This window comes from Paramisgurnus dabryanus, chromosome 4 (assembly GCF_030506205.2).
Source record: "Paramisgurnus dabryanus chromosome 4, PD_genome_1.1, whole genome shotgun sequence".
Taxonomy (NCBI): Eukaryota; Metazoa; Chordata; class Actinopteri; order Cypriniformes; family Cobitidae; genus Paramisgurnus; species Paramisgurnus dabryanus.
Genome location: NC_133340.1, coordinates 40,630,950 through 40,651,118, shown reverse-complemented (window position 1 = coordinate 40,651,118; position 20,169 = coordinate 40,630,950). Strand labels below are relative to the sequence as shown.

General features: G+C 37.1%; 2 protein-coding genes across 3 annotated transcripts; one reads left to right on the top strand and one right to left on the bottom strand.

Annotated features, from left to right (window-relative positions):
• Positions 1 to 382: 382 nt before the first annotated feature.
• On the bottom strand, positions 383 to 6,459 carry polr1e (RNA polymerase I subunit E). Its single transcript, XM_065254600.2, has 12 exons — positions 6,351 to 6,459; positions 5,962 to 6,065; positions 5,784 to 5,860; positions 5,564 to 5,649; positions 5,355 to 5,410; positions 4,875 to 5,019; positions 3,592 to 3,702; positions 3,409 to 3,505; positions 3,172 to 3,302; positions 2,990 to 3,071; positions 2,079 to 2,210; positions 383 to 548 (listed from the first exon to the last, which is right to left on the bottom strand). Exons 1-12 carry the CDS (start codon positions 6,406 to 6,408, stop codon positions 383 to 385), a joined length of 1,245 nt encoding a protein of 414 aa, XP_065110672.1. The 5' UTR covers positions 6,409 to 6,459.
• Positions 6,460 to 8,301: 1,842 nt separating this feature from the next.
• Positions 8,302 to 19,044, top strand: tmem192 (transmembrane protein 192). 2 transcript variants are annotated; one of them, XM_065254595.2, is made up of 6 exons: positions 8,302 to 8,439; positions 8,860 to 9,009; positions 9,757 to 10,018; positions 11,107 to 11,244; positions 17,789 to 17,891; positions 18,333 to 19,044. In XM_065254595.2, exons 1-6 carry the CDS (start codon positions 8,410 to 8,412, stop codon positions 18,454 to 18,456), a joined length of 807 nt encoding a protein of 268 aa, XP_065110667.1. In that variant the 5' UTR covers positions 8,302 to 8,409; the 3' UTR covers positions 18,457 to 19,044. The 2 variants fall into 2 exon arrangements, with proteins under 2 accessions (XP_065110667.1, XP_065110668.1); XM_065254596.2 differs by having other exon boundaries at positions 8,317 to 8,443.
• Positions 19,045 to 20,169: the final 1,125 nt, after the last annotated feature.

Genomic DNA, 20,169 nt, shown 5'->3' with positions numbered 1-20,169 from the left:
CTACTGTTTTTGTAACATTTACAGTTGTTTGATTGTAAAGTGCAATATGTATCTACTAAAATGTGCCTATTATGTTTTGTTGTTTTTTTACCTATGTGTAGTACAAATATAATCTTTCTATAACTGCAAATCTTTTAATTTCCCCAACACTTATTATTTATCTGTAATTTGCATTTGATTTCTACAAGAGAAACAATGGCATACAGAGTAATTTAACAAGGAATCAACAGTGCATTAGGATTAGGTGCAAACTAATGAAGAGTCAGGCCAGTCCAGTTTCATTGAAGTAAATAACATTTACTTTTAACTTCCAAAGAACAGTGTTGTTCAAATATATCACAAAAACTGCTGAATTAAAACAGTCAAATAAGCTCTTAACAGTTCATTTCATCCTTTTGCGTTTCCTGCGTTCATTATGCCGATCATAACAGACTAATGGAAGAACCAGAGATGCCATCCTGTGTTCATCCTGTGTCCCAACCTCTTCTGTACTGCACGCAGATGTACGGGACAGAGTCAGGCCCATGGCTTTGGCCAACTCCAACATCCTGTGCATAAAGTTAAACTGTTAAGTCATGGTAAGGTAAAAGTAAGCTTTTTTTATTAAGTTATATATCTAATACTCATCAACACATTTGGCAAAATGTACTTGTGACTCTTTCCAAATAGATTTTGAAGCTATCAAGATTTTGAAGCTATCAAGGTCCATGAACTTAAAGGAGTAGTCCACTTAAAAGATGGGGTCCATTGACTTTTCATAGTAGGAAAAAAATACTAATGGTAAGTCAATGGGCCCCATCTTTAAAGTGGACTACTCCTTTAAATCTCATTCACAAATTGTGCATCAAGACACAGTGTCAAATCTGGCAACAATTTAAAGGACAAGTTCGGTATTTTACACTTAAAGCCCTGTTTTCAGATTGTTTATGATGAAATAGAATGGTTTTGACTGAAATTTCGACATATGCGGCTGCCCTGAGAATTTTTGGGTGTTTGTGTTTCACCTCACACCTCTACAATGGGTTTAATGGTGCACTGGAACAATCCTTTCTAAAATGCATTAAACTTTCGTTTACAAAGACGTTAAACTCACAGAGTGGTTAGGGGTGTTCACTGATATGCTCACACAAAAATCGCAGCAAAAGATGCTTTCCAACAGCTGTTTTAGCATTCGTTGTAAACTTGTGGACCTATTTTTCCAAACGCCTCACACCCGTACATTCTTCCGCTTAGAGCTTGAATAATAATATAGACACTCCAGCCCAGGTGGTAGCGCTAATCCGCCATTGCCAATTGCAAGAATTGAAACAAAGTTCCCGGCGCGGAGTAATACCGTACCTCACAGCACATCTAATACAAGTCAATGGAGTTGGAAAAAACTACGATAAAACCTGTTGGAATGCGTATTTTGCAGCGATTTTTATGTGGGCATATCAGTGAACGACCCTGACCACTCAGTGAGTTTCACGTCTTTGTGAACGAAAGTTTAATGCATTTTAGGAAGGATTGTTCCAGTGCACTATTAAACCCATTGTAAAGGTGGGAGGTGAAACACAAACACCCGAAAATTCTCGGGGCAGCCGCATATGTCCAAATTTCAGTCAAAACCGTTCTATTTCATCATAAACAATCTGAAAACAGGGCTTTAAGTGTAAAATGCTGAACTTGTCCTTTAAATTCAACAAATGTAAACTACTCATTTGGCAACAATTGTCATTGGTTGTCATGTAGCTTGTCCTTGATTAGTGCTGACATCAAATCAGATATACAATGTGTAAATGCTTGTGTAATTCAGTCATATGGATTCAGAAAATCTGGAATAAAGCACACGGGTCTTAAACTTTTTGAGATAATTATAATAAATAAATAAAAAAACCTCTATTCTGCTAAATAATTGTTTTGCATTTCGCAAATGCAAGTCATTGATTGTTTCTGGAATAACATGGGGTCAAAATTTTATGGCCATCAAAATGATAGAAATACACCAGTTGTACAACAAATGACAAAAACACAAAATCTTGATATAATATAGTATCACAACCGAGGTGTAAAATATTTATAATAAATGAATGACTGACTTGATGTCACTGATGCCCAGGTCTCTGTGTAGTAGTGTAAGGTTGGCTGTCTGATCCCCCATGTGCAGAAGTAAAGCCAAACAGTGAGACGCCAGTTTCATTCGCATGGACGTCGACACTGTGCTCCTCAAACTACAGAGATGGACAAACTTGCACTTATTATCCAACATTTCAGCATTATAAATATTATCAAGAAAAGATTATGACAAACCTATATGGGCGTTTCCCAGACAGGGTATGGTTTAATCCAGGACTAGGCTTTAGTTATATTAGGACATTTAAGTAGTTTTTACAAACAAACCTTACCAGTATTTTTACAAAAAAATACTGGTGTGCATCTTGAGACAAAACAATGGCACTGATATATGTTAAGATATGTCAATACAAAGTGTTTTTAATGTAGGGCAGCTCAAACTCTCATTTAAGGCTGGGACTAGGATAAGCCCTAACCGGGAAACTGCCACTTAATGTTGGCTTGACAAAATTTAGAAGGGTACAATACGCAGAAAGGTGGTTAAAACAAAGATATTGAATATAATAATGATTATGAATAGGGGACAATGCAACGCTCAATATGCCCACTCTAGTGAGGAAGTCGCGCCTTCCAGTTAAAAGAACCAATAATCAATGAAGCCTACCTGTACATACGTGCAGTAGCTGAAACAACCTTGAAAAAAGCTGTTTTTAGAGCAATTTGAGGTTATGAGCAATTTTTTTATGGTACAGTTAATGTCAGGTTTAATTGTTGGTCAGAAATATGTTGTTTAATTGTGATTTTAGCACACAATTTTATAGAGATTTCCCTTATCAAGTAGGTGGTCTAAACAGATAAAGACTTTCTTTGGCAAGCTAAAATAATAATCAAAGAAGAAATGAGGTGCTCCTCAAGGAGACATTTGCTACACACATACTTGCCATCGTGAAAACTCTCCACTGTGAAGTTCTTCAGCACTTTGTTGATGATGATTCGAGGACACCCATTTTCAACACAAACTTAAATAAAAAAAAAAGGATATAAAGAAAACAATAGAAAAACAGCATGTGGTCATGCCATAATAACAATTCAGGACAGAGAGACATTTTAAACACTTACATTTGCGACTGAGACGTTTCTGCAGTGAGACTTTTATGAGAAAAGACAGATACCAGGCGCACCGAGACAATCTTTCGCGAGCTGCGGCCTCTTTGGGCAAGAACTCAAGATGTTTAAGAACAGTCTGTGGACTACAGAACACAAAACAGAATTATGAAAGCTATCTAAAGTTAGCTTAAATGGTAAAGTGCATCTCAAGTAAAGCTGCCAACCAAGACATGATCCTGTTCTCCTCACCTGCCTTCATCTCTCATCTTCTGCAGGTTTTCAGGGGTCAGCTCTGCCATCTTTACACCAATGTCCTTCAGGGCCTCATACTCAACTGGAGACAACACTTAAACAGAGTTAAGAAACTTGACGCGAACACAGCTGTTAGACAAAGTGGCTATATATAACGTATATAGACAATTAAAAGGATACATTCATCAAAAGGGTAAACGTCTTCTGGTTTGTCTGCCTCAGTGTTGCAGAAAGGTAGGAACTTTGATGTATCTGTCTGAGCCTCCGTTTCAGCTACAGCATTATGCAGAGCTGAGACACATAGAAACAGACACAATACCATTAGTCTTTTCCAAAACAGTTTAACCTGATAAGGAACACTGTGCCGTACACGGCACACCCCCTCCCTTGCACGTGAGGCTGCATTACGTCATTGTAACTTTGAAGCATTAAATCTTCAAAATATACGGTCATGCGGCACATCGTTGTAAAGCTTAGACTTTCGGGATTCCATTAAGCGCACACAGAAAGCATAATATGATTTTTAGCAGTCATAAAACTGTAATCTAGTTGTTAGTTACCTGAACCGGGCGGCGCCGATTTAGGATATTTACTTACCTTCAAAATCTTTCCTTTATCCGCTTCAGTGAAATTGTCCAAAACAAATTGTTCATAAATCCCCAAAAGTCCAAGGAAATGGAATATCCAAGCCTTTTAATCCAAAACGATTTGTTCATCTCACAATCTTGAAGTTTCTGACCGAATTACGATATAAATAGTGTATACAATAAGTTCACTAACAGACATTCGTTCGAATCTCACTTTTCATTCATGATTTATAATGAATATATTCGGATGTCATGTTTATTGTGCAACGTCTGAGGAACAAATGCGCCCCCTTGTGGAATTTCAGCCGTTCCATAAGAGGCTACCAGAAATATCGGTTAAACTGATAAATGTGTGCCGATAGTAACTTTTTTAACAATTGGTTATCTGCAGAAATCAATGCCAGTTTTTGATTTTTTTTTTAAACATCATAGCTGCGTCCAAAATCGCCTACTTCCATCCTACATAGTAAGAAACAGTAGGCAATAGTAGGTACCCGGATGGCAAAATTTTAAACTGTGCATTTGATGAACACTTTACTATACATAATTCCCTTAAATATAGGAGTTACCAATAAAAGGAGAGGCGTTGTCCCAAAAAAACATGCTTATTTAGAAAGTACTGTTTTAACGGTCGATGATACTTCATCTAATTCAACTGAACTAACTGAAGTATTACTTTTTGCCTCAACATTTTTATTCATATTATTTATAAAACAACAACAAATTGTTTAATCAAACGGTTATTGTCCTGTTTTCCCACCTTTATTTCCGGTGTTCACAAAATTCACCATGGCTCAAACCTCTACTGTCAAATGCAGGTGGAAATTTGTTACAACCACTATATTGTGATTACCATGATGAGAAACTGATAGTTACCTTCCACTCCTTTCTGATCAATGATGTTGTTAGCAGCTCGAGCCACAGCTTTCTGCAGTGTGTCATTTCCCACCTCATTGAGTCTTCTGGAGCTCAGCGCACGTTTCTGTTTAGTTGTCCCGAATGCTTCAATGAGAGCATCCACCTGACAAAGAATACATAACAACCAGACTTCCATCAGACATCCCTCCATTGCAAGATATAGTTTGCAATAATTTTGTAATTGTTGTTTTAACGCTGTGCAAAATCATATCATCAATTATACAACAGTTCTTTCTGGTTCTCGAATCTGATTGGCTAAGAGGCGTGCGATATTGTACTGATAACGGCACAGTAACCGCTTCACCTTTCGTATCATTCCGCCACCTAGTGAATGGAGGTCCTTTAAACAGGCTCATCTCTGAATGGAAAAACTGCACGCACACACGGACACACACAAACGTGCTGTTTTTAAAGCATGAGAAACATCCATTTACTCACCTTATCCCTGTATGTCTCAGCTTGCGTTGTGTTTTCATTTGCTGCCTCTGCTTCACCTAAAGACAGACACAATGTAATTCAACAGTCTTCTATTATTTATATGTTGTTTAAAAACATAAGACACAATGGACAATAGCTCCCGTCTCTGTAGACTACAACACCTATGCGGAGCATAAAAACATCACAGAATATATCCATAAAATATTTACCTGGTATTACAGGTTGCATGTTAAATAGCTGAGCATTATGAACTTTCATTTTCATGGTTTTCTTGTCAAGGACTCCCACAAAATACCTGATGACAACAATTACAACACCATCAGTAAAACACTCAATTTACAATAAGAAAGTGTTCCTGGCTAACAAACAGAGAACGTAAGATATACGTTCTGGAACCAAAAATTGTCAGCTGGGATATAAGGGTCTTACCTGCACATGTTATTACATTGCAATGAAGCAGAACCGAAGTTGTTTCCAACATAAGAAAGCCTGTCTGATTCTGCCACCTGTGAAAGAATAAATATTTAACCGATTTACTCCAGCTTTATATACATACATGTTAAAGTGATACAGACACTCAATATTTTAATTGCAAATGCGTTTTTACCACAATCCGTCGGTTTTTCTTTCTGGGGTTGACCTCATCTGTATGTTTGAAGGCTCCGATCTTCAGCTGCTCTGCTTTTTTCACGTGTCCATTAGAGAATTTCACTATAAAGATAGTAACGTGACTAACCATAGAGAAATAACAACAAAAACACAGCCAATCTCTTTAAATCGCTGCTATCAATTTAAGACTATATTAATTTGTAAAAAACAACAACAACGTTAAAACATGACAAAATAAACATCACTGACTTGTATATTTGAACGCGAGGCTACAATTATACAAACACGTGGGCGCGTTAATATGCAGTTTCAGATTAATAAATCGATATGGACGAATGTATGTGATTGGATTGTACTTCTCAGATGTTTCTTATATTTAAAAGTTACCTATTAAAGCATCCTGTCTTGTATCTCCACATGGTTTCCATGAACAGGTCGACGCCATCTTTAAAGTTTGCTCGGCGACTGTCACACGAGTAGTTTAACAAGCAGCGACGCCCAGCGGTGGTAAAAACTAACGCAATGACTTTTATTGTGGTAATTCTTCTTCTTCTTCTTCTTCTCAAGTTTAATGGCAGTTGGCAAACCAAACTTAAATGGTGCATTCCCGCCACCTACTGGATTGGAGTGTGGATAACGTTATGGTAGTAGTGACCTAAATCCTGTTAATTAAAAAAGTATCTTTTAAGAAATTAATTATTCCTTCATATACTTTAACCTGCTTTGGGCAATCACCTAATAATGCTTGCATAGACACAACGTTCATTTCCAACTCGCTTAAAGCTTGAAATAACTTACATCTTTCTCTTGCATAAGCCTCACATTTTAATAATACATGTTCAACTGTTTCCTTTTTTTCCGAGCCACATTTTCCACAATACCCAGTCTGGTGTTTCCCAATTCTGAACATACTTTGATTTAATAAACAATGGCCAATGCGCATTCTTGAAATTAAAACATCCTTCTTCCTGTTTCCAATGCTTCTTCTTTCCAAACCTACTGTTCTTTGAATGTTGTATAAATGTCTACCCTTATTTCCACTGTCCCACTCCTTCTGCCATTTATTCCTAATCTCCTTACTAATTATACTTTTTATCTCGGTCTTACTTAATGCAATTTTAATATCAACTTCTGAAAATTGTATGGCCTGTTTAGCTAAACTATCCACCTCTTCATTTCCCGTCACCCCCATATGAGCTGGTATCCAAAGGAAAGAAATACTGATTCCCAATTGTCTGATTCTGAAAAGACTTTGTAGTATTTCATAAATTAAATCCTGTCTAGCTATAGAAATACCACTTGCTATACTTTCAATTGCAGATAAAGAGTCTGTGCATATAACAGATCTGATTGGTTGAACTTCTTCAACCCACTGTAATGCTAATATAATTGCTATTAATTCTGCTGTAAATACTGAGATGAAATCTGATGTTCTTTTCAAAATGTTGACTTTAAATAGAGGTATAAATACTGCTGCAGATGTTGTACCAGAATCTGGATCTTTTGATCCATCAGTATATATCTGGATGGCACTATAATATACATGATCTATGTAATCTTGTACTGTTATGCTATCCAGGATTTTCTCCTCATTATGTTTGTCTTTGTGTAACTGCATATCAATAGAGGGCATGGGAAAAAACCAAGGGGGAATTGCTGGCAGCACCACACTAGAAGCAATATTAAAAACACTAATCCCTATATCTCTAGCCTCCTCATTGATATACCATCCAATATTGTGGTAATTGCTCAATAAAATTAAATTAAATTAAATTAAATAAAATATAAAATTGAGAATAAGTTAATTCCATTAATCCTATTTTAGTAATAAAGGCTTATTAATAAAATAATAATTAATTAATGCGTTTCTACATTTCTACTACTGTCCGAATGTCATGAGATGCAGTACACCCAGCGACACCCAGCTCAAAGAGTATAGAAGAATAATATAATGGCGCTTTTCGGTCTTTGCCTAGCTGTGGTAAAAACTCACGCTAGGACTTTTATTGTGATAATCACTTACTAAATGTATAACAAATTGGACAAAATAAAAATTTAAATGGGAATAAAATAATCCCATCAATCTATTATTTAATAATAACGGTTTATTAAGAAATAGGGATTAATTTATACATTTTATACATTTCTACCACTGTCCGAATGCCATGTGATGTATTTAATATTCATGAGCCACGCCCTCAACACCTCAAAGCCAAATACGGAATGATGACTTTACATATTCAATAAATACGAATAATTATGCCAACCCACAACATATGACAGCCAATCAGCGACGGGTAAAATTTGTATTTAATTAATATACATGAATCAAGCTTTCGTCACACTGAGCTCGGTAAATCCGGAAGTTAAAATAAAGAAATGTTTTGTCTGCGAGTTTCGCCTAAATCTGAAGTGTCTGGCTTCGTCTGTGAGAAGAGGCAGTGTGATGGAGTCTGAACGCACATCGACACATGGCGTGTGTATAAAGACCTTTATTTCTTGCTGTTTTCCTTATATGTGACGCAATGCACGAAGCTGTAACGATACTACATTTAATATGTCAAGCTGTTAGTAAGAATTTATACAGTTTACTTATGGTAAACCTCCATGTATCAACGCACCTCTTTAGTTATTCTTTCTAATTAGGCACTTGTCACTTAACTCAATGTTTTACAAATTGCGCTATTCTCTAGGTCGTTTAGCTGGTGATGGGAGTCTTTTAACAAAGTTTTTGTTGAATCACCGAAGACTCATCAATGAGAGTCGTTATGTTATCCTAATGCGCCTTATAAGTTTGTACTTTAAAATGCAAGACTTCAAAGTAACAAATTGAAAACATGCAAATGCAGTTACATGACTTGTGTTTGTTTTATTGTGTGTGCGCGTTTGTTTTCAGATCTCAAATGTAGAGTTTACACAAAGTACTGATGATGAGCCTCTAATCGACGGTCCGATTCTTTCCCAAGATGTTCTTGAATCAGCCATCAGGAGAGAGTTTCAAACTTTACCCACTCATTGGGCAGTGGGTGTACTCTCATTTTTGCATGTAAGTTGTTATGTAGCCCATGAGTCTACCCTTTAACAATATAATATGTGTGTTCCTTCTACTTCGTTAGTAGAGCATTGCCTACTGCATAGGTCATGGGTTCGATACCCAGGGAAAACGCATAATGACTAAAACATACCTCAAATGAATAAAAATCAATGAAACATAGTGCCATAGACATGAAGTTACACTTTAATGAAATGTTGACAAACCTCTGTGTGGATTGGATTTTAGAACCTTGCTGTGGTGGGGATTCATATGAGCAAATACGATCATTATGTTTTTATACAAAGCTATCATAAGGCTTTTTACAAGCCTATCATGTTCTCCTTTAAGTTTGAATACATAGAAAAGAGCTGCATAAGGATTCAATTCCTACTTACATACATGTTTGTAATAATAACATAAGTCAGGTGTCAAATAATGATAGAATTGATCTACCATTGAAGTCTTCCTTTAGTATGCATTGCAAAAAAACAAAAAAAAAACGCATGCTGTGTCTGTGATACTATACAATGCCCGGAGTCTAAGACAGGAAGTTAAATATGACAGCATTTCATAGCAAGCTTCATTTGAACATTGTGTTAACCACAGAACATTTTATTTACATGTAGATATAACCACAGAAATAAAACATCTTCTAACGTCTGCTGCCATTAAAGATGTAGAAGATACAGTGAAACTAAATTTCATGTGCATTGCTTTCACATATTCTTTTTGTGTCTTCTCACTATTTTTGGACTGCAGGTGGTGTATGTGACCTTGTGTGTTGTGATCACTGTGTTTTGCTGGATATCTGATGAGCATTCGGCTCAATGCACAGCAGCGCTCCAAGGGATCGACTCCAAGAGTCTGGTGGTGCTGGGAAAAGTTGCATTGTGGGTGCTTGTTTTTATATACGATAGATTTGTCCAGCATCATCATTGCGCTGTGAGACGGAGGGGTTATCTGAACTTCTACAGGATGACAAGAGGAATGAAAAGCCTTCCCCTGCTCATTAACTCTGCAGGTAAAATCATGTTTCCCAAAATGAAAATTTGTTCATTTACTCACTCTCGTGTTGTTACAAACCTGTATAAATGTCTTTGGCCTGATCAATATAAAGGAAGATATTTTGAGGAATGTTTGTAAACAAACGGTTCATGAGCCCCATTCACTTTCATAGTATTCTTTTTCCTATGACAGAATTTTTATTTTTGTATGAACTATCCCTTTAATTCAGAAAATTAATATTACACAACACGAAGTTTACACAAAAATTGTAGACAAAAGTAACAGTTTACAAAAAATAAAATAAAAAATGGTAGGATCTATCTCCAAATTTTCTCACCAATATTTTGCATATATCATGAGCTTCATATTGTTATATATTGCTCATTTTATAATAATACTATATTGTCACAGTTTTTAAATGTATAGATTTATAAATCTATACATTCATCAGTATGTTCTTGTCATACTGATGAACAGCAACTAAAGAGCCACAGTTTAGACTTTATAAACATAATCTGCATAATAACCTTAAGGCTTAAACAGATAGTTCACCCAACAATGAAAAAATAAGTTACTCACTTTCAGGTTGTCACATTTTTGTACAGAATTTATCAAATTACCTCATACAAATTACCTGTGCAGTATTTTACAAATGATCACTAGATGGCAGCACAAGGACAATTATTAGTAAATGAACAAAAAGTGACTAGAACTAAATCTTTGCCAAATTATTGATTCAGTATAACATTTATCCATTTGGCAGACTTTTTCTCCAAAGTAACATACAGTGCATTACAAGTTTTTGTAAGTATGTGTGTTCCCTGGGTTCAAACCCAGGATCTTTTGCATTGCTAATGCAGTGCTTTACCACTAAACTAAACGGCAACTATTTAGCAGACCCTTTTATCCAAAAACGGCTTACAAATGAGAGAGCATTTAACATTTTGTCTATAAGCTTGCATAAATATGGAGCTTTTAATGGGTAATACTGATATCTATAAAGCAGGATGTCATATGACCATATACAAAAGTTTAGTTTAATGACGGTAGAGGATTAGCTGTTGCTGATAATATCAAAATTTATTTCCTTGACCTCATACACAGGTAATGCAGCGATGCTGACTGTAATCGCTTCATCCTCACTGCTAGATGTACATTTGAAGAATCTTTCTGTGTATCTCCTACTGACCATCATCTGTCTGGAGCTGCTGCTCTCTGTTATATGCCTGATTAAATATGCAGGTACACACACACACACACACACACACACGCACACACACACACACACACACACACACACACACACACACACTCCGTGTCGGTTTCCTAAAGAAAGTGTAAAGAATAAAGTAGGGTCCACAAGTCAGTAACCACACTGAAATGCTGTTATTCTCATTTCTCACTGTGTCAGCATGTGTTTACTCCAGGTTTCCTACCACAAGCCAAAAACATGCAAATTAGGTGATTTGGAGATACCAAAAATTGCCCCTCTCGTAACCTGTGTATGGATTAACTTGTTCTCGCCATATATATAGCCATAGATGCTGGAATGGTGTAACAAAGAATAAAGAAAGAAAGAAATGCTGTGATTTTTCTTTGAAATTAAGTTTATTTAAGTTCAGGTGGAGCATGGTTGGTCATGTAACCCAACCTATCAGAGCAAAGAGGTCTCTATGGCTGTCCCTCACCTCAATCCTGTGACAGTTTTTTTTTTTTTTTTTTGCAGCATCCCTCCTCCACCCCATCACCTCACTCTCTATCTATCCCAGAGAGGGGGGAGTACTCTGGGTTTGGGCTAATATTTTGAGCTCTAAGCCCTCCCCTTGGACAGCATGCCAAATATGCTTTATTTCGTATTTGATAACATGTCAATGTGAACTCGTGAAATACAGTTTTAGGATTTAAAAGTTAAAAACAATATATGAATAGCATATGAAAACCCAGCTAAAGTCATTTTTTTGTGATTTGCTGTTTTCTACATAAAATCATCCTACATAATATAAAGAACATTCTGTGAATATATATATATATATAACCTTAATGCATCTGGGATTTTTCCGGGATCGTTTGATTTTTGGTTCAATCACACTTCCAATGATTTTTCGGAATCTGTGGGTGTATTCACACACATACCTTAAAGATCCTTTAAAGACACGTGATGTATTTAAGGTCCTGTACTTGGTAGGTTTTTTGCACAGCGTCTTATGTTTGCTAATTATTTGTGATTTTTCTCTCGAGTGCATTATATTTTGTGACAAAATCATAAGGAGCGTGTGATGTGCTTTTCTGTAATGCCGGTGCACCCTGATCTCTGCTTCAGTCCAGTTTGCCGACATTTCCCATTCTGAATGTTGATCTGCGTTTAAATCCCTGTGTCAAAGAGCTGAATCATAACTTCTGGTGGCGATGAGACACATGTCCTCACTATGGCACACCCCTTATGGCATTGTTTCTGTGTCTTGTTCACACAGAATGCTTTCCGTGTATGTTACAGCAATGTTACTAGGTTCTCTTTACTGATCTCCGGGTCTGGTGGTACCACTTTTAGCATAGCTTAGCACAATCCATTGAATCTGATTAGACCATTAGCATCGCGCAAAAAAACAACCAATGAGTTTCGATATTTTTCTATTTAAAACTTGAATCTTCTGTAGTTACATTGTGTACTAAGACCGACGGAAAATTAAAAGTTTCGATTTTCTAGGCAGATATGGCTAGGAGCTATACTCTCATTCTGGTGTAATAATCAACGACTTTCCTGCTGTAACATGGCTGCAATGATATAACGCAGCAGCCGAAAATAGTCCCCTTGGTTACTTTCAATAGCAGGGGACTATTTTTAAGCACTGTGTAATATCATTGCGCCTTCTGCAGCCATTTTACGGAGTCCTTGATTATTACGCCAGAATGAGAGTATAGTTCCTAGCCATATCTGACTAGAAAATCGCAACTGTTCATTTTCCGTCGGCCTTAGTACACGATGTAACTACAGAAGAGTCTAAAGTCTGAGTGTCCCTTTTATTTATTTGAAACTAATACAATTATTTTTGACCAAAGTATTCAATTATGAGGAATGCAAAATACAAGTACCCCCAGTGTAAACACGTTTTTTCTCCTTCATACATGAACACCGTATACATCTCAAAAGATGTAGAGTAATTCTTTTAATATGTTCCTGAAGGCTACTTTTGCATTTTTCACAAAGGTCTGTACACACACACACCTCCCCCAGAAGCTAACAAGCATGCATTACAATGCCCAAACTCCTGTCTTAACCCCCTTTAGAAACACAATAAGCAGCTGGTGTTCCACTCAGATCGGGATTCTTACCTCATCTGTCTGTGTTTTGCATTACGTTTTTTTTTTTTTTTTTGCTCGCCATAACGCGATATCCAGCAGAGACCGAGGAGAAAGAAAATTTAAGATAATGCCAAAGAGAGATACAGAATGTGGGGGAAGAGGCTTGTTATGGTTCCAGGGCTCATCTTTGCCAAAGGCAACCTGAAGCCACCCCACCCTAATACACCATGGCATTGTCTTACTGTTGACGCGCACACACTCTTACACGCATTCTCGTATCAGTGCCTGGATTCCACAGATGATTAGTGAAGTGAAGCTTGACCACATGTTATCTATAGGGACACACCCTCATTAGGTCACTTCATTCTCAATGAGCCCTATCAGGAGATATCACAAAGTCTCATATATCACTCTATATGAAGTATGCATATTAGTTACCCCCCACCCTTTAAGGGGGATAAGTGTTATCTTCAAATTTACTGTTATATAAGTATTTAGGTATACAGTATGCATCTTTGTGCATGACTACGGATTTTCAGTAAGCACACATTTCCTCAACGAACCGTTTGTAGGTGCCGTGCATCTCCAAATCCACGTTCAATGCGCTAATGGGTGATCTCTGTCCATTTACTCGCCGTTGATCTCCCCTATCCAAATATCCATCTATCTGTCCTTCTTCCTGAAGGAAGGTGCAGTTAGGTCAGAGTCATGCTTCAGGGTCTTTGAAGTCTCTTCTGTGATGTTGTATCTCTGCCTCTCTCTCTTCATTTGAACATGAATGCAGAGTTCTGTATGGGTCGTATGCCACCTCCGCACTTCAAAGGAAGTTTAGGGCCCTTCAAAGGGGACGAAGGAGGGAGGGAGATGAATCGGGACTTGCATTGTTTTACCGCAATGCACGTGGAAGATGCGCTCGGCCCCCGTCACGTCCAAATGCGCAGCCTCAGAACGAACTCTGATGAGAGGATGATATTAGGTGATTTTGATGTTTAGTTGGAAGATTTGGAAATAAATTAGGAAAAAATTTACATTTAATAAAAGCTACGTCAGCTATTATTAAAAATGCCATTCAATGGGATGTGTTTGTAATTAATTAATATTTATTGACATGTTATGAATTCTGTTTGTGTACAGTAATGGCTCATTTTAGTCATATTTGAAGTGGTTCTTAATAAAAAAGACCCATGAATCGGTTGGATCATGTTTAGCTTTAAATGTAAAATATCAAGGGTACAGTATATAAACTATCGTAATGAGAAATTGTTGAGGTTCCCGCTACATTTACATATTCATCTGGTTAATGCTTTTATCCAAAGCAACTTGCAGTGCATTCAAGCTGTGCATTTTATCAGTATGTGTGGATCGAACCCATAGCCTTTTGTACTGTTAATGCAACTCGTTGAGCTACAGTAACACCTAACTAACATAGCTACGGTCTCTGTGTTTGTGTGTGCGTGGTTTATTGTAATGGTGTTTATTTTTACGTTGTATTTTGTGGAGGGAAGCACTACCGTTTAACAGAGATATGAGGAATGTGACACGTATATCAGAATACCTATCACTTTGTCTCTTTAAAAACATTCCTTCAGGACTATTCTTGATGTGTGGTGACAGAACTGACAAATTACCCTTAATGACCTTCCGACATTACATACCTAAACTCACACAGGTATACGCAACACAGTATTATGTTTTAGTCTTCATTTACTGTTTCAATCGCTAATGTAGTTGGTGTTTATGGCACTTCAGAGCGAAAGAAAAGGTGTCCGTTATCTTTAAAGAGAGGAGTCCCTTCCTGCCCAATTCAATGGCCTGTTGGCCCCCATTTCCTGCAGGTGATTGAATAAAGAGGAGTTTTATCTGATTGGTGTGTTTGTGATGGGTTGGGATTTAGGTGTGGGTCAGGAATGACACTGAGGATTTTGTATATGCGTTGCTGGTTTAGGTCGTTATGGTGTAATTAGAATGCATTCAGGCACCTTGAGATGTCCTGATATATTTCAGCGTTTGATACGTAGAGCGTTTTAGAGATTAGACTGTTCCAGCACTTGATTCTGATTGGTTAGTAGCTGATGTTTATTTATTATGTAAAAAAGCTACGATCGCTTCACCCAACGATTCTGTGTATCACTGTACGGCAGCCTTTGCAGTGTAAACTGTTGCTGTTCACACAGTCTGTCAGGGACTATTTTTTCAAGTGGAAGGAGTGCTTGTAGTGGTTTTGGTACATGAAAGTGGCTTAGATGCATATTTTTTGCTTTAATATTTGTGTTTGGTAACCGATTTAGATAAGCAATAAGGTACTTGAGGGTATTGTGAATAAGTCACGGATTAAAGGAATAGTCTACTCATTTTCAATAATAAACTATGTTATTACCTTAACTAAGAATTGTTGATACATCCTTCTATCATCTGTGTGCGTGCACGTAAGCGCTGGACCACGCTGCGACACTTCGATAGCATTTAGCTTAGCCCCATTCATTCAATGGTACCAATCAGAGATAAAGTTAGAAGTGACCAAACACATCAACGTTTTTCCTATTTAAGACTAGTAGTTATACGAGCAAGTTTGGTGGTACAAAATAAAACGTAGCGCTTTTCTAAGCGGATTTAAAAGAGGAACTATATTGTATGGCGGAACAGCACTTTTGGGAGTACTTCAACTCGGCGCAGTAACACCCTCCCTCTCCCATTATGAGAGGGAGAAGGGGAGCGGACTTTTCATGCGAGTTGAAGTACTCCCAAAAGTGCTGTTCCGCCATACAATATAGTTCCTCTTTTAAATCGACACATTGTTTGCTAAATAAGCTCCATGTATCCAACATATTGCATCAGAATATGTATATTAACCTACTGGAGCCATTTGGTTTACTTTAATCATTGATATGTGGATTTTGGGGCTTTGTTATGTTGAGTACCATATACGAAAATAACATGATGAAATTTTAATATAAAATTATTTGTTTGTGTTCAACTGAAGAAAGGAAGTCTTATACATCTGCAATGGCATAGGTTAAGAGAATTTTTATATTTTGGTGTTCCTTTAAGGGCATTTGGCAAAGAATCCTTTTGTTGTTAAATGCATATCAGATCCAATTCCCCCTTTTAAATTTAGTTTTTGCCATCCTTTTAGCACATTTGTGTAATTTTTTGTGTTTTTGTAAATTCTCAAGATGATATTTTATTTGTAGTTTCTCACTGGTTTTGTTTGACTTGCTATTCTGTTGCAGTAGAGAGAGATTTAAGTCACAATGATTGAGAGACATTAAGGGTGTGAGAAAGGAAATACTCCAAGCGTGAAATCGCACAGTTGGCATGCGTTCTCACACCTACAAAACACACAACACGTGCCAGCCACGCGTCTCCTTGCGCACCTTGCGGTGAAAAAAAACTGGACTGAATGTGATTTCTGCTCACACTGAATGTGTGTCTTCACACACCTAGCTCATGTTACGAGTCTTTCACCATCAGACTCACACATACACTGCTATTAACATTTCTGTCCAGATCAATCCTTATCATTTCAAACAGTATTTTTTAACCCTGCAACTATTTTTAGAAGAATCATCCTCAAAGAGTGCAATAGCATGAGTTTTCTCATCCTTATATATTATTGTGACATAATTTATAAGTGTTTTTGGCAGTGGCGGCTCATGACTGCTCATCCGAGGGGCGCAAATTCAAAATGTGTTCGGAGTGTCTTGTGTGTTGCTTGTGTTTTCAAAATATGTGTTTGTTGCGTCATCTGAACCATGTGCATCATGTGTTTTGTCAAAATAAGTGCCTGCTGCACATGTGTCAAAACCATTTATTATAAAAGAGACGTTCACGTTCACAAAATACACGCAAGACACTCCCTTAACAGTAAACTCTGATTACGCATGAGATTATGCGAGTATCTGGCAACCGCGAGCGTCTCTTTTATCATAAACCCTTTAGACGCGTCTGCAGCAGGCACTTATTTTGACAAAACACGTGATGCACACAGGTTCACTCGATGCGCCGAACACATATTTTGAAATTAAGAATCACACACATGACGGGCTACATACATGTTGTGACGAATTTCACATCGAGTGCCCTCGAAAAAAGAAGTCACTGGCCGCCACTGGTTTTTGGTCAGTTTAGTACCATTTCCTATCTCACTATGAGAACCAAAAAGTGAAAGACCACCATTAAAAAGGCTTCTGTTGTGCATATATGTGCGTCAACAATTTCATTGAAAACCTTAACTAAAAGATTTAAGTATTTACTTAGATTTAAGTCTAAGAAACACTTTTTTTTTAAGTAAAAGCAGAACATACCAGTTGAGCAGGCGCTCAAGCCGCTCAAGTTTGAGATCTTGATCTGTGTTATCCTAGCAATAATTTTTCAATGCTACGAGGAACTAAAACATATTTTTCAGGCAGAATGTGAGATGTTTGGAGAGAGGTGCAATGATCCAGAAAACTAAACATTTGTTCACTTCGTCCTCTGTGTGTTTCAGTACATGTGGTGAGATTTAACAGCAAAAAGCCACGTCCTGATGTGAATGAAGAGGAGCGATCTTTTGGCTGCTCCAGTGATGATCATACAGAGACAGGTTTCAGGTAACATTATTATTCAAAGCAACTTGCAGTGCATTAAAGGTGTACATTTGAATACCAGTTAGCTGCGTCAAAAAATTGTCCCATCCTGTCACTCGGCCGGTACCCTTTCAAAAAATAAACCTTTGCCGCTTTTAAAAAGTACAGCCTTGGACTTCAAGAGTTCATATTACTACTTCAGAGGTACGTATTTTAGTAATTGGTACCTAAAAGTTACATATTGTGACTTTTTAAGGGGTACTGCCCCAGTGACAGCTTTTGATATTTATTTGACAATTTTCTGAAAGTGTGCTTCACAACCAATCACTTGAAGTCTTTGTGGACCACCGTTTGAGAACTACAGGATGAGTGTTTATATAGCCACACACACGTGGTCGCATGTCAAGCCTGTGTGCACCAAACACTTAAAACAGGTGCGCGTGTCGTCTGTGTTTCATTTCCAAGGGACGGCTCCAGTCTGGAGGAAGTGGTCGAAAAGCAGGCAGACCTGATTGATTATCTCAAACACCACAATACTCTTCTGAACAAACGAATCCTGACCCTAAGCGCTCAGCAGAGCAGACAGTGACACATTCAAACGGAGAGAGTGACTCAGGATTGCGGAGATGACGGGTTGCGTGCGAGCGCACGTTTATCTTGACTGGCATCGGCTGCCGGGGCTGACTGATCAGAAGACTTTTGGTGGGAAGCGAACCTTGGTAACCTCTCTAATGATGCTCTCGTGTTTCCATGACAACAGGTCGGATTATACAATGGATGCAATTAGGAAGGCAAAAACCTCTCACTAAGGATGCTCATTATGAGGTCTTGGGATCGCAGGATCCTGTTGTCCTACCGAATGCTTTATCATGCAACTGATGTGTGTGTATGTAAAGTAAATCTTAATAACATGAACATTATCTTAACTCACTCCTGTGTAAGAAAGGGATACTACAGTAGAAGGGAATAATTTGTGCTTGATTTGTCAAATAATTTGTATCTTAGCTTTGTGGATCAGTGCTGCTATTGTTTGTAATGATTATTCAGGGATTTGTTTATATATATCTGAGTGATTCTCAAAAAGTTACATACTGACCTTTTAGTTCTAATGTTTTGGACAGCTGACTTTTTATGTAAATTAATGTGAATAAAATGATTCAAACTCTTTTCCGATAAAATATTGTATTGTAAGTGTGTTTTAATCTACTTATTTTGATGATAAAAATCTGTAATACCCACATATAAAATGTCTATTTAATTTCCTGCCTCAATGTAATTCACTTATTTGTAAGAATGGAATTTGGGAATTTGTTACCAAGTATACCACAAATTGTTTTGTTTTTTAAGAAATAGTGGTCAACAGTAAAGAAAACATCCTGAATGAATGTAATGAATCTGGCAATTTGAGTTTCTGATCACACTAAAATATAAGAAATATACATCACAGTTTAACACATTTTCATTCAGTTAAGCTAATATTAAATAATTCCTCTTTATGTTGCCATACATTTGACTGATAATTTTGTCTAAATTGACTACAGTACGTATTCACTGTAAACTATACATGTTGCCAGCATCTGCGTTACTTGGGAAAACAAATGGAACTTGGAAATCGAATAAAAAGGGTTAGGTTAAAACACGCACTGAGTCTGGCTGTAAAGACGATACACTTTTATTTAAAGCAGGTTAATAATAAAACATTTGAAGTGCATAACTTACATATAAACACATTTCATTCAGTCCATACTATTTACAATGATTTGAAAAACTCAAACTGATGGAACGATGAGTATTTGGCATCTTTGGTTGGATGGGATGTCCCCATGTATGGCTTGTACACCAACATTCACATGACTGTTTGCTGGAGTATAAGGGCATGTATCAGTCCTTATTGAGTTTTAATTTAATTCTCATTTCAGCTTTTGGTAATCCAACTGTTTGGCTCTTGATGCCCAACACGTCCCAAAGATTGTTCAACATGGCCATGTTGAGGTTTCTCTCTCTCAGCTTGAGCTCATGTTCAACTGTAGAAGAAAGCATAAAGAGTATAAATTCACTATTATTGCATTCTATATTGCATTCTGTTCTATAAATATATATATATATATATATATATATATATATATATATATATATATATATATATATATATATATATATATATATATCCCCGTGTGTGTCTGTTTGTGTGTTTTGTTAACTCTAGACTTGCTCTGGCTCATTGTGTGGGGGTCATAGAGTAAAGGTTAAAGGTGGCAACCTCTGTGGACAGTCTGAAAACAGTAGGCGGCTCCGGTAGGCT

Bases quoted from the DNA above. Each gene is read 5' to 3' on its own strand.
- tmem192 (XM_065254595.2), top strand. From the start codon at position 8,410: ATGGAGTCTGAACGCACATCGACACATGGC. The intron at 8,440-8,859 runs GTGTGTATAAAG...GTTTGTTTTCAG, and splicing joins AACGCACATCGACACATGGC to ATCTCAAATGTAGAGTTTAC. The intron at 11,245-17,788 runs GTACACACACAC...TGTGTGTTTCAG, and splicing joins ATGCCTGATTAAATATGCAG to TACATGTGGTGAGATTTAAC.
- polr1e (XM_065254600.2), bottom strand. From the start codon at position 6,408: ATGGCGTCGACCTGTTCATGGAAACCATGTGGAGATACAAGACAGGAT. The intron at 3,703-4,874 runs GTAACTATCAGT...TATGTGTCTCAG, and splicing joins TGATCAGAAAGGAGTGGAAG to CTCTGCATAATGCTGTAGCT. The intron at 3,072-3,171 runs GTAAGTGTTTAA...TTTTTATTTAAG, and splicing joins GAAACGTCTCAGTCGCAAAT to TTTGTGTTGAAAATGGGTGT.